This window comes from Penicillium soppii (genome assembly GCF_028829465.1).
Source record: "Penicillium soppii strain IBT 18220 chromosome Unknown utg000005l, whole genome shotgun sequence".
Classification (NCBI taxonomy): domain Eukaryota; kingdom Fungi; phylum Ascomycota; class Eurotiomycetes; order Eurotiales; family Aspergillaceae; genus Penicillium; species Penicillium soppii.
This window is the reverse complement of record NW_026643235.1, coordinates 3,457,920-3,479,962: the sequence shown is the minus strand read 5'-3', so window position 1 is coordinate 3,479,962 and position 22,043 is coordinate 3,457,920. Positions and strand designations below refer to the sequence as shown.

At 49.0% G+C, this 22,043-nt stretch overlaps 10 protein-coding genes across 10 annotated transcripts; 6 read left to right on the top strand and 4 right to left on the bottom strand.

Moving 5' to 3' along the window:
* Window positions 1–605: 605 nt before the first annotated feature.
* On the top strand, window positions 606–1,685 carry N7529_006769 (uncharacterized protein; the record flags this gene model as incomplete). The annotated part of the gene is made up of 1 exon (XM_057242296.1): window positions 606–1,685. The coding sequence occupies one exon, from the start codon at window positions 606–608 to the stop codon at window positions 1,683–1,685; it is 1,080 nt and encodes a 359-aa protein (XP_057097655.1).
* Window positions 1,686–1,983: 298 nt separating this feature from the next.
* On the bottom strand, window positions 1,984–3,836 carry N7529_006768 (uncharacterized protein; the record flags this gene model as incomplete). The annotated part of the gene is made up of 2 exons (XM_057242295.1): window positions 1,984–3,272; window positions 3,347–3,836. 2 exons carry the CDS (start codon window positions 3,834–3,836, stop codon window positions 1,984–1,986), a joined length of 1,779 nt encoding a protein of 592 aa, XP_057097654.1.
* Window positions 3,837–5,414: 1,578 nt separating this feature from the next.
* On the top strand, window positions 5,415–5,780 carry N7529_006767 (uncharacterized protein; the record flags this gene model as incomplete). The annotated part of the gene is made up of 1 exon (XM_057242294.1): window positions 5,415–5,780. One exon carries the CDS (start codon window positions 5,415–5,417, stop codon window positions 5,778–5,780), a length of 366 nt encoding a protein of 121 aa, XP_057097653.1.
* A 1,183-nt stretch (window positions 5,781–6,963) lies between these two features.
* N7529_006766 (putative monooxygenase) lies at window positions 6,964–8,352 on the top strand (the record flags this gene model as incomplete). Its single annotated transcript, XM_057242293.1, has 2 exons — window positions 6,964–7,210; window positions 7,265–8,352. The coding sequence occupies 2 exons, from the start codon at window positions 6,964–6,966 to the stop codon at window positions 8,350–8,352; spliced, it is 1,335 nt and encodes a 444-aa protein (XP_057097652.1).
* A 355-nt stretch (window positions 8,353–8,707) lies between these two features.
* On the bottom strand, window positions 8,708–10,567 carry N7529_006765 (GMC family oxidoreductase; the record flags this gene model as incomplete). Its single annotated transcript, XM_057242292.1, has 2 exons — window positions 8,708–10,309; window positions 10,361–10,567. The coding sequence occupies 2 exons, from the start codon at window positions 10,565–10,567 to the stop codon at window positions 8,708–8,710; spliced, it is 1,809 nt and encodes a 602-aa protein (XP_057097651.1).
* Window positions 10,568–11,674: 1,107 nt separating this feature from the next.
* N7529_006764 (uncharacterized protein) lies at window positions 11,675–13,179 on the top strand (the record flags this gene model as incomplete). Its single annotated transcript, XM_057242291.1, has 2 exons — window positions 11,675–11,689; window positions 11,743–13,179. The coding sequence occupies 2 exons, from the start codon at window positions 11,675–11,677 to the stop codon at window positions 13,177–13,179; spliced, it is 1,452 nt and encodes a 483-aa protein (XP_057097650.1).
* A 299-nt stretch (window positions 13,180–13,478) lies between these two features.
* Window positions 13,479–16,186, bottom strand: N7529_006763 (MIF4G domain-containing protein; the record flags this gene model as incomplete). The annotated part of the gene is made up of 2 exons (XM_057242290.1): window positions 13,479–14,659; window positions 14,716–16,186. 2 exons carry the CDS (start codon window positions 16,184–16,186, stop codon window positions 13,479–13,481), a joined length of 2,652 nt encoding a protein of 883 aa, XP_057097649.1.
* Window positions 16,187–16,433: 247 nt separating this feature from the next.
* Window positions 16,434–16,941, top strand: N7529_006762 (signal recognition particle 14 kDa protein; the record flags this gene model as incomplete). The annotated part of the gene is made up of 2 exons (XM_057242289.1): window positions 16,434–16,460; window positions 16,567–16,941. 2 exons carry the CDS (start codon window positions 16,434–16,436, stop codon window positions 16,939–16,941), a joined length of 402 nt encoding a protein of 133 aa, XP_057097648.1.
* Window positions 16,942–17,645: 704 nt separating this feature from the next.
* Window positions 17,646–19,820, bottom strand: N7529_006761 (uncharacterized protein; the record flags this gene model as incomplete). The annotated part of the gene is made up of 1 exon (XM_057242288.1): window positions 17,646–19,820. One exon carries the CDS (start codon window positions 19,818–19,820, stop codon window positions 17,646–17,648), a length of 2,175 nt encoding a protein of 724 aa, XP_057097647.1.
* Window positions 19,821–20,141: 321 nt separating this feature from the next.
* usgS (transmembrane protein UsgS) lies at window positions 20,142–21,638 on the top strand (the record flags this gene model as incomplete). Its single annotated transcript, XM_057242287.1, has 4 exons — window positions 20,142–20,199; window positions 20,449–20,555; window positions 20,609–21,232; window positions 21,282–21,638. 4 exons carry the CDS (start codon window positions 20,142–20,144, stop codon window positions 21,636–21,638), a joined length of 1,146 nt encoding a protein of 381 aa, XP_057097646.1.
* Between the last annotated feature and the right edge of the window lie 405 nt (window positions 21,639–22,043).

Below are 22,043 nucleotides of genomic sequence, written 5' to 3'. Positions count from 1 at the left end.
TATGAAGCCCCTAAGATCTTGGAATCAAGCCCCTGGAAGCTATATCGCAACTTTGAATACTGGGAACCATGTGGTAAAACACTTTCTCTGTATGACGCCTGGCGTTCTAACAAGCGAAATTCTCCATTCTGTGGGCTGGTGCATTGCAGTCAACGTCGTTGTCTTGGCTTGGACCGTTATCTCGGCTTGGGGAGTGGAAATTGAACCCCGGCTTTTGACTGATCTGCGGAATGGCTGATGAGGATTGGCTTCTCACGAAGCTTAAAGCGGAGCTAAAACTTCTTTGCCGGACCCAATTGCAATGTGGCGGCGGCATGGTCAGCCACTCAGGAAGAAGCTTATTTCTTTCGGAGGCTAGTCGAAGCAGGGCCCTGCTGGACTAATTTGTGATATCTCCTGCTAGTTTGGGCTCAGGAGACTGAGGTCTAGGTACGGGTCCAGGCTGATCCCTCGACAACGGTTGTATTTATAGGAGACGCCCGTCCGTGATATGTGATCTTCAAGATACTTCTTCTTGTCATTCCTTACCAAGTCATTCCTTACTTTCGGTGAATACCGTCCATTCATTATTACCAGTTTTTAACTGAAGTCACTCCTTAGACAAGATGAAGTCATTCGCCTTTTCCGCCGCCCTCCTGGCCTCGACTGCTGTGGCCCTGCCCACTAACGTCTTGTCCGGAGTAACTGGCTCGCTGCCCTCTGGCATCCCCGCCTGCCTGCCCTCCGGCACCATCCCTTCAGGCTTTCCCCTGCCTATTGCCTCCCTGATCCCCACCTGCTCTGGGGCTGCAGCTTCTTCCTCTTCCTCTGTCGGGGCAATCCCCACCAGTGCTGTCACCAGCATGACCAAGAGCTTCGGCGCTGGCCAAGTCCTGAACGTGCTCAACCAGGCCGGAACCTCCAACGTCAAGATGGTGGCTGAGTCCGAGCTCCAGAGCCTCGTCAGCAAGCTGCCTCTCAGCGTTCTCGAGCAGCCCATTGGCCAGGTCATTCAGACTGCTCAGTCTGTGGACCAGTTGGACAGCAGCAATGGCTCCGGTCTCACCCAGGTCACCGCAATTCTAGAGAATGGTAACGCTGCCCTGATCGAGCTGACCCAGAGCGTTGTCGATCTCCTCGACAGCCTTGGTCTCGGCGAGGTTGGCAGCCTTCTTGGCTCTATTGTTGGCGGCCTTGAGTCCGTGACTGGAAACATCAAGCGCCAGGACATTGTCTCTTCCGCTCTCGGCTCAGTTGAGTCTCTCACTGGCAACATCAAGCGCGAGGATCCTCTCTCCTCTGCCCTGAGCTCCGTGGAGTCTCTTGCCGGCAACATCAAGCGTGATGGCCCTCTCTCCAACGTCCTCACCATCACTGACTTGAACGGCCTCGCTGGCGGTAAGAACATGATTGTCCAGCTCGAGCCTACTCTCCTCGGTCTTGTTGGCGGTCTCGACCTCTCCACCGTCGAGGGTCCTATCGGCAACGTCGTTGCAATGGCCCCCTCCGTCTCCGGCCTCCAGTCCCAGATGCCCCAGATCCCCGGCGCTAGCTTCATTGCCGTCCAGGCCGAGAACCAGGCCTCCGTCCTGCTTATCAAGGTCGACTCCGCTTTCCAGAGCCTCCTCTCTACTTTTGGTCTCGGCAGCCTCGGCATGGCCGTGGGCACCGTCGTCAGCACCGTTGACGCCGCTCTCTCCCAGTAACCTTGATAGGATCCAACTTTTTCTTCTACCATCCACCATTGCCCATTCCCTTTTGGCCGAGGGACCATGACCTCGTTTTTGTTTATAATATCGCATGCATATCGACGAACACAATGGTCTCCCTTGTACAATTCTCGAGAATATGATTCTCTGCTGTATACTGTATATACCCTCCACCTTTGATAAATGCTCGATAAGTGTTAAATAAAATCGATTATTATGTCCAAACAAAACCCCTTCCCGGCAAAAAGAAGAACTAATAAAATCAAAGCATCAATCTTGTAACCTGATGACCCACTTAAGGGTGCATACCACCCCAGTAGCTCTCCCCACCCTGTGGGTAAGGATCAGAAGCATCCCTACACTTCGGGTTCTCATAATCCTCGACAGTTCCCATAGGCCAAATAGGTACCACACAAATCTCATTCGCCTCACAGCCCTTGCACTGCTTCCACGTAGTCCAATCAAGGTAAACCACAAGATCGCGAATAACCTGCACCGCAGATTTCAAACCGCCCAGACCCTGAGCCTCAACCAAGCTCGAGCAAATCTTCTGCGCAACCCCGTAAACAGCGCCAGCGGCAAGCGTGCCACCCTCCAAAGCCTGCGCCGGCAAGAACTGCGTCGTGCAGCGCTCAATCTCAACATCAGAATCGCGGTTGCCGAAATCAATGAACGGAGACATCAAACGCTCGATCTCGTCTTGCAGGCGCTCCATTGACTCAACCTTGCCGGAAGCAAGATACGACAGCTCATTGCTGTACCGGGTAATGATCATATCGGAAATCGCTTGCCAATCCTCGCAGACTTCGGCTGGGTGGTAGAACTTGATCATGTCAGTCACTTCATCGCGAATAGCGGCGAGCTGCTCGTCAGAAAGGTTCGCTAGGCGAGGGTGACGTGTGCCATCTTGGAAGAGGTCACCGTCGTGCGAGAAGGCTGTCACGAAGTGATCGAAGTTGAGAGATACTCTGTTGCCACCGATGCCGTTGTAGCGAGCAGTCACAGCCCGCATCCATCTTGATGAGTCAGGTCCATGTCCCGGTCCGCCTGGGCCACCTGGGCCACCAGGGCCGTGCGGTTTGCCATCATCTTGGCTGTGTGGACCATGGCCATCACGGTACTCGCCATTGATACCCAGGCGAGGGTGGCGAGCGTCGTAACGCATTTTATCATTGCGGGACCTAAGAAGCTCTTCAAGGGCAGTCTCACGCGGACCTTGACTTTCGCGGTGCTTCTTGTCGTCCTCATGAGGACCACGGCCATCATGGTGTTTTCCCCCATCCTGCTTGCGGGAATCACCATGCTCGCCATGCTTGCGGTTATCTTTAGGTCCAGATCCACCCTTCCTACCATGCTTACGGTCATCCTTGGGTCCAGGTCCATCATGAGGTCCACCCCGCATGGTATCCTGTTTAACTTGCGTGATCCGAACAGGAGTCAGATCGCGCTCGAACTGACAGAGAATGATTTCGAAGCCAGCCTCCATGCGGAGCACACCATCAATGCGACCTTCCCATTCATTCTCGGCGAGCTCACAAGCAAATCTAGCCCGCTCAGTCTCTTGGCGACCGCCACGGGGGGATCCTCAATGGACCCGTTGAACAAAACAATATCCTGCGAATCAAGTGTACCCTTTGCTGTCTTCGCAGCAGACATACCATCAAGATACAGAAGACGAAGATCCTTAGCAGCAGCATAAGTGTGTAAGTACCCAGTAGCATCCTCCGAGGCCTCCGTCGGCGGACCGTGTGGTGGGCCGGGAAATTTCTCGTTCTCGCCATGCTCGCGCTTGCGCAGCTCCCCATGGCCGTGTTCCTCGGTATCATCATCGTGCGGGGGTGGAGGTCCACGGTGTGGACGTGCGAAGACCATAGCATGTTCAGGCTCGAAAGCCAACCATTGGGTGCCGTTTATTGGGTTGGCCTCGGAAGTTCCGTGGTAGAACTCGGTGCCAGCGGGAACGCGGGCGAGGAAGAATGACACACCGTTGTGGTGGAGGGAAGAGCCCCATTGGCGCATGGAGTCTTGGATGGCATTGAAAATGTGGTTTGCATTTTTGATCGGCGCTGTACTGTTGATCGGGAGTGGAGCAGTGACGAGGGCGCTCGATAGGCTCAGGAACGCCGGGAGGAGCGACACAGGTCGCATTTTGGACGAGTTCCTGTACCAGGAGTGAAGTTTTGAAGGATATGCGGCTTGGAGAAAATTTATCAGATCGCAAATTTGACTGCAGGTTGCAAGGTTCATATGCCACGCATTTAGGGCTGCAGCGACGACAAAGCCGCGTCATAGCGCTTCGCATTATCCACTATTCTTTTTTTGGTAGTTGGCTCCGGCGTTAGGTGATAAGCTATGTATAGTGGCTATTAGGACTTGTTTACTGAGTTCAAAACTCGAATAAACGGATAAACACCGTAAGTGACCCGCTGTTCAAAAGTCAATCGCTGTAATGCAGGAGGTCTCTAGTAAAGACAAACTGGCTTTCAGATGAGAACGTGTTTCTTACTATCAATTACAATCTGGATCAAATTACGACTCTCCCTTCATTCTCTGCACCATCTTCTTTATCAATATATTGGGGTACAGATCCTTTTCAAGGATTTCTCGTGGGATCCTTCGTCTAATCTTCATCGAAATATGGTATTGACGTAGATTCATGCTGTCACACGCTTATCGCGATATCACATTGTATAAGCTGATATTGAGCAAAGAAGCCTCATCGTTTAACTTGAAGGTTATGCTTAGATTGGGTTTACGAAAAAGCCAGAGGAAGGAAAGAAAGTCGGTGTGGTCTTGCGGAAAGAATCCCCGTATATGAAGGCTTTGTCCTACCAATGGCTTGCAAAAGATCGCTGGGTCATGTACTTAAAACGATGATCAAACTATATATATCCATGTTAAAGAGCAGCGACTAGCCGGGGCTTGTTCACACACAATAATGAAGGTAGGCTCACGGAACTCACATAAAGCGCGACAGTCATGTTTGTGCAGGATGTTGCTTTTATATTTATGCTATTGTGCTATGTAGATACAAAGAGCAAAGTCATCAAGGACAGAATTTCTTTTGGTTCTAGTCCTGTCATAAGTCTGCGGCATTCCAGAAAAAGCACATTGTCCTATTTTAGGGCATCACTGCCAGTTTGTAACAACTCTAGTTGATCATATTATTATCATAGTACACCCTTGCCTTTATCGATGAGGTTCAAAGCATAGTTCTTGGAATTTCTTGGTGGCATCGGGGTTTTCTTTTCTTTTGCTTCCCATTCACTGAAACAGAGAGGCTAAAGCAGCGAATGTACCGGCACGGAACTCAAGATAAATATTTCCATTTAATCGCCTTGCTGAGAGAAGATCTTTGCATGAAATCGGCCACTTAGGTGATCTTTGGCTCATTGCACTGAGATTGATTCAAGTCATGAGCTATTAATCCTTTGTTAGGTGTCGTCAATTTGACTTTCGAGGCGTTGAGCCCCAAAGACTCAAAGAATTCATTGTAACCATGCATCAATGAGATATCCTTATGATATATACAACGCTTTATTTGAAAGACCCATGACTTGATCTGACAGGCTAGTACTTAATCAGCCTGGAAGCCAAAATCCTATGCATCCACTCAATAGCATAGAAGTCACAGTCCTACATCACAACTCTAGCAATATCACAGGAAACTTGAATTTTCTTCCTTGAACATCCAAGCTGAGAGCCTAGCGCAATATAAATACTGAAATGGTTTTCTACAAGTCTCGGGCTTCCACCCGAACCATATTCATGGAGAACGGCGTTCCCATTTTTGAGGACCATAGCTCTGTCAAAGACCTGCAATGGATGTCAGTCAGAATTCGCAACAATGACCAGCATAACACAGATAAGGAATTGATGGATCTTATTATTGAACGCATACAATCGGGAACTTTCACAATCACGCCACATGCCATGCACCATCAAACTCGATTCCATGTATCTTTTCCCATTGTGGAAAAAAGCGGCTCCTTGACTGCCTATGTTATCAGTCTCGTCAAAGTTTGGAGACAGGATATCGTGGCGAAGCTTGTTTCCGTTGATCGAGATTACCTCTTTGAGCCTCGCCATTGATTTACGCGTGGCTCATAGAGAAAGATAGAGTGAAAAGGCGAACTCTGGCTTTTTGAAGAGAGAGAGGGGGGGAGATTATCAGATATTTTCAGGCAAATTATTAGTTAGATTTCCTTATGGCATTAATTTGGGGGGTGGGCAACCCCAGGGTGATTGTATTGCGATGATGGATTTTCAGTGATTGCAGTACTGGGCAATATGATCGATAAAGACACTCAATGGTTCTCTAATGTAACTAAACGCATAAATTTAGATGGTCTCCTGATTGGTTGGATCATGTAGTGCAGTTGATCTTCGTGAGTGAAATTGCGATATGAACAATGTAAGACATTCAGGACTATGGGTTAAAATTTTTTGAACAGAAGTAGGAAACCGTAAAGTTTTAGCTCCTCGGATATCGACGGATATCGAATCATCAATGATCTATCCTCTTCTCAATATTCGCTATTGGCCTCTCTTGGTATATAAAGAATATCTTCCTTTCCCAAGTCCTACCTGAATAGCTACTATAGCGAAAGCGATGTTAGGCCCGACGAAGTAGTTTTCAACCTTCTACATAGGTTCCTCCGTAGGTCCGTGTTTCACTGGGGCAAATCCGGAGTTGGAACTGTGGGGAAGCTGGAGATTGGCGGGGTGACGGACGCGCCTTGCCACTCAAATCCAAATTGATAGTCGCATCAATAATTGTTCGTAGTTCATATGGAGTCTATAATCCATATTTAAGTGTATGTAAGAGAGAGAGAGAGAGTCGCGGCAAATGTCAAGAACTAAGGAAGCCGGATTCAATCCCGTGATGCTGATTGGCCAAAATGTGCTAGACAATGCGATATGCAGTACAATGTACTCCATAGAGAAGCTTGAGATGATTTCAGCCGCTCTACTGATTACCGAGATGTTATTTGCGAGCGGATAAAGTCCAAGCAGAAAATGATGAAGTCTCCAACCTGGCCGAGCTCCTCCAAGCCGCTTAAGACCGACGTGTGGGGAGAATGTGGGAGAAGCGGGAAAGATTTACTCCGCCGTGACCATAGAGGTCCAGCAGTTTACGACACCAAATCTGGTCGGCAACATCCCTCGGGCAATGGTTGATTATAATAAAGGTCTGTGGCCGAGCTCCTTTTGATTTTCTTTTTCTTTGACATTTTGAACTTCCCCTATATCTACTCCGCACAACTTCGACACAATGACGAAAGCACCCCAAGATTTGCAAATCGCCATTCTGGGCGCTGGTATGGGCGGTTTGACTTCCGCCCTTGCTCTGGCCCAGCAGGGATTTAAGAATATTGATGTTTATGAAAATGCCAGCGATCTTGGCTTTGTCGGTGCTGGTATTCAACTCGCGCCCAACATGGCTCGTGTTCTCGATGGACTTGGTGTCTGGAAAGGCATTGAAGCCGAGGCCGTTAACATTGAAGATACATCAGTGAGAGGTGGGTTACGCTCAAAGATATGATGATTCATGGTTGTCTAATCGCAGTTTTCAGATGGCGCAACGGACTCTGAGCATGCGTACGTTGATCTGCGTTACATTGAAGCAACATACGGATATAAGCACATGGTTGGCCACCGTGCATCCCTTGCCAACGGCTTGTATGAAGGCTGCAAGAAGCACTCCTCAATTAAATTCCACTTCGGAATCAATGCCGACAACGTGGACTCCTTTGGCCCCCGGCCATCCTTCACAGCTAACCCCCGAGCCGAGGGATCTGCGCCTTACAAGGTGGAGTGTGATGTACTTCTTGCAGCCGATGGCATTAAGAGTGTGACCCGTGTAGAGATGCTGAAGCGTCTGGGCGTCGACGTTGGCGTCAAGGACACACAGCAAGCAGCCTACCGTATCATGATTCACAAGGATCAGATCAAGGACGACCCTGAGCTCCTTGCGCTTATCAACAGCAACCGCGTCACTCGCTGGATTGGCGCAAAGCGTCACATTATCGCGTATGCCGTTTCCAATAACACCATCTACAACCTCTCCACCACCCAGCCCGACACCAACTTCGCAGCCGCCACCAACGCCACCTACACCACGAAAGGCTCGAAGCCCGCGATGATGGGCGTTTTCTCCGATTTCTGCCCCATGGTCCAGCGTATGCTGAACTACGTCCCCGAAGGCGAGGTCTGCGAGTGGAAGCTGCGTGTACACGAACCTCTTCCAACTTGGGTTCACGATTCCGTCGCCCTTGTTGGCGATGCATGCCACCCGACCCTGCCTCATCTAGCCCAGGGTGCTGCCCAGGCTATTGAGGACGGTGCTGTTCTAGGCGTTGTTCTCTCCAAGCTCCCCGACACAACTCCCGAGTCTATCAACAAGGCTCTTCGTGTCTACGAGAAGGTCCGCAAGAGCCGCGCTGAGGCTTTGGTGGAGATGGCTACCGCTTCTGGTCGCGCTCTGCATTTGGGCGAGGGTGCTGCCAAGGAAGAGCGTGACAAGCAATTTGCTGCCCTCCGCGCTGGCAAGGGCCCTGTCCCTGATAAGTGGGCTGATGCCGATGTCCAGCGGGAGATCTACGGCTTCGATTGTACCAAGGTTGCGGCGGATAACTTCGATGAATACTTCTCACAAATGTAAGCGTTGTTTCTTTTCTTTATAGATACTTTGCGCCATTCTTCCTCTTAAAGTTTGGGATACATACTTTTTGTACATTTACGGCCATATGATGATCGGTCAAAACAATATGATTACCATGACCCCTGAAGCATTTCATCCCCTTATTTGAAGCTTGAAACTAAATTTATCGCTCGCGTAGGGATGCCACTCCCCGCAGCTCTAAGCTCGCATAAAAGCTACATGGTTGTGTGAGTTAAATCAAAATATAAAAGAATAATCTAAAAGTAGTCTTGGAGCTATGACTTATTCTTATGAATATATTGCCACTTCCGGTTAAAAGCGTATCAACAACCCATGAGCTAAAAGTTAATTGTAGCTAATTTCCACCTCTGATCATATCAGCCGCTCGTTCTGCAACTGCATAAACAGCAGCCTGAATATTTCCACTCGGTTCAAGAGGGAAAATACTAGCATCTACCACCCTCAAATTTCTCGTGCCGTAAACCTTTAGCTTAGAGTCAACTACTCCGCCGATATTCTTCGGCAACATGGCGCACGATCCCGCGGGGTGGAAGCAAGTATAGAGCCTGTCTTTCACAATGTCCTTTGTGTGATTTAGGTCACTGAGACCTGTTGCATGCTCAGGCATGCGTTTCCCTGGCTTTAGGAGCGTCGAAAATGGCCCTGTCTCAACAATTCGTTCTGCGAACTGCATCTGCCTGGCCATGATCTCTAGATCAAGCGGGTGCGACAGGAAATTGGGGTCGTAGGTTGGTTTATCCTCACTCTTTCCGGAGAAGATATGGACGGAGCCCCGTGAGAAGGGGTGGTTGTGCAACATCATGATCGAGATATAGTTTTCTGGGAGTGTTTTGGCCAAAACATCGGTGAGTGTTGTCTTGCCTGGATGCATATGGAGCTGTGCGGGGAGGAAAAGGAAGTGCGCAGAGGCGTCTTCAGGCTGGAGGAGCATGTTGCGGAGCTGGGTATATTGCACTTGTAGGTTGGCTGGAATGTCCTCGTTGTCGAGGTATGTGGTCAGAAGCCTTTCAATCTCTTCCCTGGGTACGGTGCCATTGCCATCTACGAAGGGGAGATAGGCCATGCTGATAGGCATGCCTGCCAGTGGCCCACCGTTTGTCTCCTCGTAGATTTTCATGACCGCTTGCACAACGTTGGGATCGCGCAAGATATCACCCGAGATCTGACCATCAGCAACCTCGAAGTTGATAGTGGTGAGGGCGTGATCTTGCAGGTTCTCGCCCACTGCTGGGTTATCAATAAGAACTGGGATGCCGTGGCTGTGCAGAAGATCTGCGCCTCCAATGCCAGAAAGTTCAAGCAGCTGGGGAGAGTTCAAACTGCCCGCACAAAGGATCACCTCTTTCTTTGCGATGATTTGGTATGAACTGTCCTGGGTCTTGACTTGGACGCCTTTTGCGACCAACTCTCCCTCCTCTTGAGTGAGATCAATCTTCTCAACCATTGTCTCTGTGAGTAGCCGCAGATTGGGCCGGGCTGCAACTTCGGGGGTATAGTATGCCGCCGCATACCCTCTTTTTCCCGTGTTTGCATCCACGGTCAATGGAGAAGTGAAAGCTCCTAGTTTTTGCCCCTCAATGGGGTCGGCGTCTGTTTCCCAGCCTAGTTGCGCAAATGTCTCGTTCCACGCTTTATTAAACGGGCCATACACATCCGGAAGAGACAATGGAACAGGGCCGTCACAGCCCTGCTTTTCAACACTCATGTACCGAGTCGTATCAAGGAGTTCTGCGGTAGCTTCGCTTGGTGGAGAGTAGGAGTGGAATTTCCGAAGGTAAGGGGCCATATCCTTCGCGCCCCAACCTTCATTACCTAGCTCTTTCCAAGAGTCAAAATTCGAAGTGGTGGGATAGACGGCCACTGCAAAGTTCATGGCGGAGCAGCCACCGACGACACGGCCACGGGGCTGGCCAATTTGGCGGTTCTTCGCATTTACCTATACTTAATTAGGATAGATAAATTGCAAACGCCGTGGGTTGCAAAGTACCTGAGGAACACTCATGTAATCCCAGTCAAAGTCCGGATTGCCATAGAGCGTGCCTAAAAGGCCAGGAGTGTCAATGCGAGGATCGCCCATGCGATTGGCACCTGCTTCAATGAGCAGGACGTTCACGGATTCATCTTCACTGAGTCTATTTGCCAAGACAAGACCACTGATGCCTGCACCGATGATGATGTAGTCGTATTCATCCATGTTTTCGCGCCGTAACCTTTAACGGAGATTGCAGTGGCAGAAATATTGGGCCCAAACGCCAGATTGTACTTAATGACAGAAGACAATCATTTTAGGAGTCAAAGTCGGATTTAACAATGCTATTAAATGCTGACAGCTTCGGCAAATGTCCGAAGACTAACCGTTGACGGCCTTCAATGAGTTTAGTGTCTAGGGCTAGCGAGGTGGGGTATGCCATTGGCATCGCATGGTGGTGAAGTTGGTCTAAGTTAGCTCCAGACAGTCTCCAATGAGAATCTACTGGTGCAGCCATCGGCCGCTGAAACAGTGCTTCGGCCCGCTTTGAACGGCCCGCTACGATGGGTCTATAACAATCAACTTCTGCCGATCTGTCTTCTGGCCAATATTGTTCGACAATTCGAAACACAATTGCGCAACATTTTACTTATACCTAGACATGACTGATGAGCTTAATCTATAAGCTCTTGATGAACACTTCGTCCAAGCGGATGGATGTGATGGACGAGCATAGTGAGCTGGGTCAACAATACAGAGTCGAACGGTCTCTGACTGGACCAATTATAATTTATGTCGGTACTCTTACTTAATATATTTAAGCACTTAGAAGCATTGGCAGCCTTGACCTTGCACATCGAATCCCAAGGAGCATTGTTTGGTCGCACCAAGCATTGCCCTCGACTCTTTGACTGCTATAATCGCCAATGATATCGAAATCAAGCCTTTTCTCATTTTCCAAATCATGCAAAGCTGGGATTTACTTGAAACAATCGCTTGAAATCCAAACGCAGTTCCTCCAAAGAACCAGATGAAAATTGTATACTTATGGGATGATATAGACCATGTCGATGTACGGATACGCATTCCCAACTCTTGGAATTTGACTAAGATATTCATTTTGATGATGTCAATAATCCTTGAAATGGAGTATATTAATTATCATTTTGATCATTGTCATCTTTTTGTTTTGGCTGAGTAGATTCCGTCAACGTAGTTAGTTGAGGCTCAACCTCATTTGCTCGATTCTGCCCGATCCCCGACCTGAGAAGACCTTGCAGATCCAACATCTCATTCATCGCTATGTTCTCGGCTTCTGATCGGTTCAGATAAATGCCTTTTCCAGCGGTACAGTTCGATTCTGTACGATTGATCTCTTAATCTAATAATTCGGGTCACAGACACCATCACCATTCCGTCTCTCCCGCCGCAACCCATCCACGCGCCGCAATGCCGGCCCTCAATTCGCCCCCACACCTCGATTTCTATTGTCCCAAAGCGCAACACAGAGCGCAAATGATGACAACGACGTGATTGATGATGATGAACCGTCTGCGACGCGTCAGGTTGCATATACCCCACCTGCATCTCAAGTGGCCGCTCGCTCGCGCTATCGACGCGACGTAATCGATGATTCCGATGATGTGGAGGTGATAAGAAATAGGGGTGTCGGTGCCAGAGGCATGAATGAAATACGAGATGATGCTATCGACAGCACTCCTCCGGACGAGACCGAGACCGAGACCCCGGGAGTCCTTGACGCTGACTTCGACGCCCTCTTTGCTCCTAGCAGAAATGGGAATAAACGGCGTCGCACGGAGAGAAGCACACCCTCGGCTTCGACGAAGCTAACACAAGCCGATGCAATATCATCATCGCCACCTCCAACGGCGAATCCACTGGCTAATTCCATCGAGTCGCCTGACTTGGACAGACAAAATACCACAGCCTGGGAAATGGCCACACAGAGAACACCAGCACCAATTGCACGTCCATTTGCACCACTTGTGTTGACACCAGGCGAGATGAAAACACCGTTCCGCAGTCGTCCTCGGTTCATGCTTTCATCAACAATGAAACCCCCCAGCATTCAGTCTGCGCCTAAATTCAAACCAAACACACAAACTATATCACCACCAGAGAGGCGCAAGCCAGTATTTGTTTTGCCGCGCTCGCCCTCGCCCAACCCAGATACAGAGAATATACCGGCACCATTTTCTCCCTCGTCGCGCACACTCAGTCGTCGTGGTCGAAACTCTGCCGGTGTATCCAATTACATGCCCGGTGGAATGGCCACCGAGGTGCGCAGCTGGGTTTTGGAAATGGGAACAAAACGTGAGCAATTTTTGAACCCTTCACTGGCCCGGCCTGTGGGCTCACAGACAATACACGCATCTGAAGAGTTGGGAAAATATATGGTGGCTGCGCGTGTCATCCGTGTCAGTCACTCCGGTCTACGTAGCTGTGGCCCATTAGCCTTCCTCCAAGCCGAGCATGTTGCTGGACAACAGGCGCAAGAGAAAACACCTATGGACACTCTCAACATTATGATTATGGGACCTCCGCGTTCAAAGCCCGACATATACCCGAGTTCCTCCCATGCCGAAACAGCCCAGGCATTCCCTTTACAAGAAGGATATCTTATTGGGATTCTCCCAGGGCTTACCTGGAATTTAGAACTTGGAGATTACTGGAAACAAATCAGCGCACAAAATCAGAGCCCCAATGCCTCTTTGTCCAGCGCTTCGTTAGAAATCGATGGATCCACGGAGACAACAAAAGAGCGTTGGCTTGTGGCTATGGAATGGGATTTGATCAAAACACATGCCGACTCATGATATGATTTTTGCATGAATGCATGAATGCATGAATGATTGAAGCTCTAATGACTGCCCTTTTGCTGTATACTACTAACCATGCATGGATATTCGAAGCATAAATCATGATACCCTTTCTTTCAAATACAACACTGATGGCTCGGCTCCCGGTAGCCTTCGTTCATGTAACATTAAGATCGTCCATCATCTGTATTGCGAATTTATGCGAGACCTCGTGAGGTTAGAATTGATGAAACCTCAAACCAATGAGTAGCATAACAACTTGGGTATATTCTATATGCATTACTAGATAAACATTGCTAGTCCGCCACAGCCTTGAGGGCATCCACCGCCACATTGCATCCCCACCGAACGAGTTTTTGGTCCTCGTCAGCAACAATATCACTCTTTGCGACGACCTTTCGCACAAAGTAGATGAGACCCTTGCCGATCTGGGGTGTCTCCTTGACACGCAAAAAGATTTGCATCAACGCCTCTTCGTTCCTCTCGGGCTCCGCAGTCTTGGAACTTTTAGATTTCTTCTTCTTCTTGGACTTTTGTGACTGTTGGATGATGGTGATTATCAGAACCTCCACGAATGTCTTGGTCTTTGGCTGCAGGTATGCGAAGTTGAGGTTCTTCAGAATGCTCAGTGTCAGGCTGCCGTCCGCAATCAGATAGCTGTACATCTTGGCCAGGTTAACCACAGCCTTCATGCTGACTCCATTCTCCAGATCATCAGGATCGAAGCTATCGTCCTCATCGTCATCCATATCTCCTCGCTCGCCCATCTTCTTGAAGACGTTCCAGAGAGCAAACATGAACGACATCTTGATGCGTCGTCCCATATCACCGCAAATGCGGCGAGCAATGAGCGTGTAGTATGGGTTGTGGGCCTGCTCCTCCATAGCACAGTGCAGGAGAACACGAGGAATCTCGAATTCCTGGGCACGCTTCAGGCGCAACTTCATCAGTCTGACATGCGCATCCTGGAAGTCATTGGCAGACATGATGGCAACGAAGATCGACCGACGGATATCTGTGTTCATGCGGTGGGCCTTGGCCAGTTCGCCGAAGTCAGGTTCGCCGTCGCTTTCATCATCTTGGACTTGGTTTGTCGGCGCATCTTCCATTTCCCGCTGGGCGGCTACTAGAGGATCTTCCTTCCAGCTTGCGCCGACCAACCACCACTTGCCCTTCTTTGTAGAGTTGTGGATATCGTCGCGAGAGATGTTGATGGGCTCGGATGCACGAATGACTCGAGAATTGTTCAGAGAACCAAGGATTTTACGCATCTTGGTAATATGTTCAGTGGTGATACCCGCTCCAGCTGCGGCCGCAGACTTGGAGCGGTTGTTCTTCAAGTCTGTGATCAAATCGATCATGAACTTGGTTCGAACGGAGAGGGAGTCCTCCCCGACCTTTGCCACGGAGGGCTGAATGAGTAATACAATATCCTTCAACGCTGACGGGTCATCCATTCGAAGTTGTGGGCCAGAGTCTGTACGTATGTTAGAACAATTCTGTGTGTTTGGTATCGTGACCTATATGACTTACTTCGGATGACCTTAAGAAGCAATTCTGTGTTCGCTTCTGTGATGTTCTGTACGAACAGGCGGACATAATCAAACATCAATGTCGAACCAATAACATGGAAGTTGTAAAGTTGGGAGAGAAGAGAGACCAGGTTCAGAGTCTCCTTTCCTTGAAATTTGCCACGTTCGTCTCCTTCGGCATCCAAAGTTTCGACTACTGTTTGCACAATCTCCGCACCGAAATCCATTCCCAGGAGCTTGTACAATGCTGAGATGAAACCGGCGTGCAAGATGAGAAATGTGTCGTTCAGAGCGGCTCTCTCGCAAATAAGGGCCATTAACAAGTTAATCAGAGTAGATGTAACGTGTTGACGTGGATAGTCACGGTACAGCTTTTCGAACTCCGCAACAATTGAGAGCATATTCGCTTCAGACAGTTTGTTCAGCTGACCCTGGGCCTGGCGCTTGAGTCGAGTGAGATTTTCACTGTCAGGATCAGAGCGCGCTCTTAATGAAGGTGGAATATATTTTTGGGCTGTGGGTTCAGGTTTCGTAACAGGGGCAATGTAAGGATTTTCCTTTTGCTTTGGTCCCTTGTTTGCTTCCTCATCGAACCCTTCGAAGTCACTTCCGTCGGCGGCCTCGTCCTCATCATCGCTCCCAAAAATCTCTTTGTCAAAATCACCATCCTCCTCGCTATCCAATTCACTGTCCTCTTGTTGAGATGTTTGTGCTTGGCGCGTTTTAGCCTTGAGTCTCTTGGCTTGAAGCCAGTCGTCAGCTTCACGCTTTCTTTTCCGGCTTTCGTCTTCTGAGCCATCGTCACCACCACCCAGGTCACCCAACAGGTCATCCAGACCATCATCTTCGAAGGCTTTGGGTAGTTTGCTTCCCTTTTTGAGGCCAAGCTTCTTCTCCAACGCGGCGATTTCGGCGTCATCTTGCGCCAGTTTAGATTTAACCGATCCTGAGACCAGATTCTCAGAGGGCTTATATTCTTCAGATTCATCTTCGTAGATATCTTCATCTGATTCGTCGTCATCTTCCTCTTCCTCGTCCTCGTCCTCGTCCTCACTCTCATTCAGGTCTATGTCGGACTCAGGCTCGGACTCGGACTCAGACTCTTGAGGAGCTGGTGCCTTTTTCAAAATGGATTTTGGCTTTTCGGCAGTCTCCTTTGTAGATTTCGACTTCTTCCGTGGAGGGCTAGGCATTTCATCCACATCCATATCGTCCGAGTCTAGGTCGACATTGCCGTCCCCGAGCCCCTCATTGCTGTCAGCCCGAGCCTGATGGTGAGGCCTCTGGAAGACTTTCTTATTCGGCGGGGCTGCATGTCGTGATTTCTTCTGCGTTCGTTCATTTTGGCGGCGTTCTTTGCGCGAAGCAGGTCCGTTGAGGCGTCGCTTCTTTTCACCGTACGTATCGCGGATTCCGAGCTCAGATCGGAGATTCCGAGGCAAAGCAGTTGTATTGTGCCGTGGGCGCGGCATATTGCTTGTTTTGAATATATTCTCTGCTCTCAAAGAGTTCAGATGTTCGTCTTCGATATCAGGAACCCCGGGCGGTATGGAACTTTTTTCACTTTTCTGCCACACCAAAACAAAGGCGGACAAGCGCCCACAGCGGAGTTTCTCCCCCACCGAGAGCAGTTGTCCCCAGCTGTCAATTGCATATTGATCACTGCTCCAGCTTCCAAGTCGGTCAATTGTCGCGCGCCTTACACAAGCGATTTCAAATATGGCGCCCCATTTGGGACAAGATGAGGTAAATATTGATTCCTGTCCACGGGTGTTTCCTGACCGCTATGCCTCCGCACATGCGACCAGATCACCGAATCCTAAGCTATATCACTAACATCGGCCACCTTTAGTTCTTCTCATCTCTCACCGATCTACTCTCCAAGACCTCTCAAAAAGCCCGTGGCTCAGTAATTCTCACCCAAAAGCCTCTGATCGATGTTCCCGGTGCCACATCCACAAACTCACAACCATCTATCCTTATTCGGGCCACGGATGGAAACACCAATGCACCGAACCCCAAGTCCGCAAGCAAGGACGGCAAAATTACAAAGGACAAGTCCACCAAGATCAAGCTCTCGACGGTCGTTAATCCGGACGAGCTTGAGGCCTTTTATATTCGCTATGCGGAGGTCTGCAAGGCAGGAATGACCGGATTGAAGAAGCGAGATCGCCGAGGCCGCAAAGCGAAGACCAAGGGCGGAGCTGCTAAGGCGACAAAGGCTTAGAGGTGCTCTCTAACCTGTTTACCACATGATTTTATCGACTTTTGCTCACGTTGCTCGGACCTAACATGTGATGTGTTGATGGCTTCGTTTCCTTATGCATTAGCTGGCGTTCGAGGGTGGTTCTGTTTTATTTGTGCTCTCAATTTCCAATGTGAGCTTTTGTCAAGTGTACATATTCCCTTGCACTTGTTCTACACAAGCACTGTTCTTGTCCATATGTCTTGTCTCATGGAAAAGAAATTAACAAATCTAGCTGCAAGTGGATGTTCTTTTCGTAAGATATATACCTTCGTCATGTTTGAGAATGGCACAACAACATACGCAAAACTGTGTTGAATCTCACAAAGACAAGAGTGTTGATGGAGATGAAGCATGTTTGTATCATTAATTAGCTATTCAGTTCTGATATGACCCCTGTTCCCTCCAATGACACATGTCACGCTAGAATTCAAAAGAGGGATCCCGTAAAATACAAACCGTGCCAGTATGTCTGGGCACCCATGAGTCGTGCAAATCGGTGCTAAATATTCATGACAAGAAAAAAAACATTAAGATGATGTGTGTGTGTGTGAGGGTGTATGTGAACAAAAGAACACCAAGGGTAAGAGAAGGATTAAATAGGGTGTATGAGAAGAAAATTGACAAGAAGAAGAAGAAGAAGAAGAAGGGAAAACCGAGAGAATAACGGGGGAAAAAGTTCACGTTTAGTCCAGATCCCAAGGGTCAAGCTTCTTGAAGATTTCGGCATCCTCGTACTCTGAGGAGGTTTGAGGCTCCAGGGGAAAGCTGAAATCGTCCTCGGTTGCAGGACCCTCGCTGATTTGCTTGGGATTGGAGTTCGAAGCCTTTGGCGTCGAGCGAATACTCGATTGGGTAGTGGGGGGATTGATGACGACGCGCGCTGCAATGTGAAGGAGAACGACGAAAAGATAGGCCGGCGGAATTAAAACTAGCATGATGGCCTTGGAAATGAATGATTTGGCATCGTCGTTGGGGGAGGGCTGATACAATGCCGAAGAATGAGGCATGGGAGAGACTTCACGTTCCCTTGTGGCTTTAGCCCGGCGCCGGAACTCGGTGCTCATGTGGTTGAAATCAGTGTTTAATGCTGAAGCCTTGACAGCAGGTCGAGTAACCATTTTAATTTCTTGGAATGCATCCGTATTCGGACTGGATTGGCATGCCTGGCTGGTAAGAGCCATTGACAGGGAATCGTTCGAAAGCGTGTCTGGAAATCGCCTGGGCAGAGCATCTGGGCTGAGATGGCTAGCTGATCTATCAGCAGGCACCACGATATTGGTTGAAACATCGGCAGTTTGAGCGCTACTGTCAGAAATTGGGAGCTGCGGGCTGTTGCACCAGCTGTTTGGGGTTGATTCCATTCCAGAAATTAATTCTTTTGCGCTCGGAAGGTTGAACATATCTGTTGGCTCTGGTAAATCATGACCTCCCACAGAAGTAGGATAGGTTGAGACTGAGTCAGGAGACTGAGGCTCAACAGAGTGGAATGACTCGGGACTGGACGAAAAAGAGGCATCATCATCGACTTCAAAATTTTGTTCGGTGGCGAAATGAATATGGTCATCACTGCCAACCTTCGCTTCACGGGCTTCCTGGGATTCAATTGTAATGCTGGGCTCGGCATCGTCTAAGCCTTCAACTTCCAACGCTCTTTCAGCCTGGACTGGAATTGCACTCTCGACTTGCAAATCGGCCTCACTTGTGGGCCCGGCTGATGATGCAACTCCGAGCTCAAGCTTATTCTCAATCTTTGGATCCAATTCAGCTGTAGATTCAGCTTTTACTGTGATTTCCAATTCAAGAAGGGTTTGTGTTTCACCCTCGGATTGCGGCTCAGGCATGTCGTTCTTTACGACAGATTTTGCCTTAAGATCTACCGGGGGCACAGATTCCATTCGGGTGATATCCTCTGGCCTGTGCTCAAGCCCAGAGTGGCAATCGTCTTCCGGAGCCAGTGTAGCCTGAAACTTTGCAAGCAGACTGCTAACAGGCTGTGGTGTTTCGCTTACCAAGCGGCTAGGGAAACCATGAGATGAGGAGGGTCTCGGAAGTTCGGCAGAGGTTGATTCACGGTTATTAGGGCTTGTTTCCAAAATGTTGCCGTTGGTTTTGTGCGACGTGAAACAACTATCATCGGTCAAGTTTCCGTCAGTGTCATCACCGGTGCTTGCAGAGTCGATACATTCCGATCTAGTTGAAAAGAGTGAAGAGCTTTCCAACGGAGACTCCAGAACTACCGGAATACTTTCTCGTCGATCTTTGGGCTGCCAGGCCTTTTTGCGTCGCGGAGCCATCGCGTCCGACGGGAGCTCGACGCTAAAAGCGCGTTTAAAAGGACATGGCGTGACTTCATAGCGAAGTACGGTTGGCAACGCGATCTTGAAATCTTGTACCAAGCCCCGATCGTCTTCTGATTCATGTGGTATTTCGATGCGATAATATGTGAGAGGTCGGATGCGCAAAACAAACTTTGAAACCCCGTCAACACACCAACACTGGGAGTTCTTCAAGATCGCATGAACGACATTTCCACATTTGAGGAAGGCCGTTGAGCCTTGGACCTTCTCCAGCCGTAGTGGTGCTGTTGCGACCGTTCGTTCAGTAGCGGAGCGCCAGGGGAGTGTTTCGATGGTGTCGACGGGATAGTCGAAGTCAGACGGCGCAGAACTAGATGGAATAGGGGCGAGAGCTCTCGGGGCAAAATGGACAATTTTGGCAGACGGATGATAGAAAATCACATGCTCTGGCGTGTTCGGGACACTCGAGCGACGTTGCGCGAGCGGATTTAACTTGGTGGGAAGAGTGACAGAGCGACGGATGGACTGTATCTGACCCAGCTCACTTGGAGACTCGGGCATGGTTCATAAATGCGATCAATATGTGATAAAGGAGAGTATGGATATTAAAGTGACATGTTTGTACAAGTATAATGCAACTAGGCTGTGCGATGCAGGAGGCGGCTTATCTGCCGCTGTGTTTGGGCGGGGACATGCACTAAGGCCTCAGGCCTTACAGCAATCAGGTGACCATGACGCAGCTCTGAATGGGCCAGGCATCCACAGTTATTTCTGTTTCACCTTCAAGAATGCATTGTTGCTAGACCCTCAGCTTCACCTCTCTTTCTTAGCAAGTGTGGAATCTACAAGCCGTATCTTATACGGTCCTGGAGGATATCCACGATGTCGAACTTTGAGCCAAACGCCGTGATCCGCGGCTTCCAGCTCACAGTGGTAGGAAGTATGTCTCCCCGCACATTCATTGGTGCTTTGCAGCCATCCAAGGATTCCTGAAATGGGCTGAATTCCTGCCTACAAAACCAGTCAAGCGTCTGTACAATGTACAACGTACGGTATATAGCTGCCAAGACTTTGATCAAGGAGCTGCTTGTACATATTGGATCTCCAAGCCACCCTCTGCAACTGACTTTGGAATGAATCCTTGAGGGGTCTAGACTTTTATACATTTGCTAACTAAAACTTTCCACAGCTGTTCGCGCATTGACCAACCCGGAACTCTTCAAGTATGATCATTTCCGCCAAGCAGCTCTTGCTATAGCCGTCGGCATCGTTATCCAGTTGATCATTCAGATTCCGGTAATTCACATACTGTTCTTGCTTGTTGGGTTCCCTTCTAACATTGATTTAAGATCATCAGCGTTAAGTTCTCCATCTGGCTAATGTCATGGGTGGTCAATCTGGAAAACGCCGTCTGGGACGACAAACTTCTCAGTGGCTTGGAATTTATGTCCAAGTCGGTCCTTCAAGTGCCATTTTTGCTTATGACATTGATGAGATACGTTACTCCCACTTTGGATGAAATGTTCGATTCTCTCTCTGCTCCGACTTTACTTACGGCTCACGCTGACCATATTACTAGCTTCATGCAATCCATTCAATGGGTAGATACCACATACATCCAAAAGCACAAATCTGAGAACCCCGATAATTTACGGGCGATGTACTATCCTCAGCTTACCCTGTACTCAGACAAAGGGGGTTCTAGTGTTTCTCGCCCAATTCCCGAAGCACTCATGGCATTCTTCCATCGCTACGCAAAAAAGATTGGAATGATGCTTGGACTCTACCTCCTTTCCATGGTTGTGATTGTTGGTCGATTTGTTATGCCTGCGGCAAGTTTCTACACCTTCCGAAACCACGTCGGCTCTGTTCCCGCCGCTGCCATTTTTGGCGCAGGGCTGGTTCTTCCGAAGACGTACATCGTGACCTTCCTTCACACCTACTTTTCTTCACGAAGTTTGATGCGCGAACTTGTAAGTTTTACTTTTCTCCAATCAATGAGACATCTCTAATTTCTTTCAGCTTGAACCGTACTTCTCGCGTGTGAAATTCACACCCGAGCAAAAGCGTCGATGGTTCCGAGACAGAGAAGGTGTTCTCTTTGGTTTTGCCTTCGCCTTCACGGCTGTCCTGCGGATTCCCTATATTGGTGTGCTGATGTATGGTGTTGCGCAAGCATCCACAGCATACCTTGTCACTAAGATCACTGACCCGCCTCCCACTCCCGCTGAAAGCGAAAACTTTGCGGAAAGCCAGGTGACTTGGAAGAACAAGCATGACTTCCTAAAATTGTCTCTTGATAACCTCGACAAGCTCAATGTAGATGCCGATGAGCCTCACGCTCGCGACTCTGGCTCCCCTGGGAAGAAGTTCAGTTGAGCCTACGTCGCATTGATATCCGTGAGGCAAAAGCTACATCACGCTTTGCCCTAGTCTAGATTTCAGAAATATGGTGCATCTTAGGGCGTTGGAGTACCTGGAATGCAAGTTTTACATACCAATGTATTTTGGGGTAACATTACACAAATGAGCTGTTTATGTTTTAGCAATCGGGAAAATTGGAGCTTATCACCGGCAATATGCGAGATAAAGCGATGATAAGCCAGATCTTTATGTAACTGTCAATGATGCCGGCACCTCAATGGACCCCGTCTGCGGGGTAGGGCGTTATCGTGAGGGGGTCCAAGATATAGATAGGTACATCAAGGGCGCCCATGTTCTAGCTTTGATATTCTTACCAACTATCTTGAATACTAGTCGTGTCAACCACCGCAGTTACCTCAA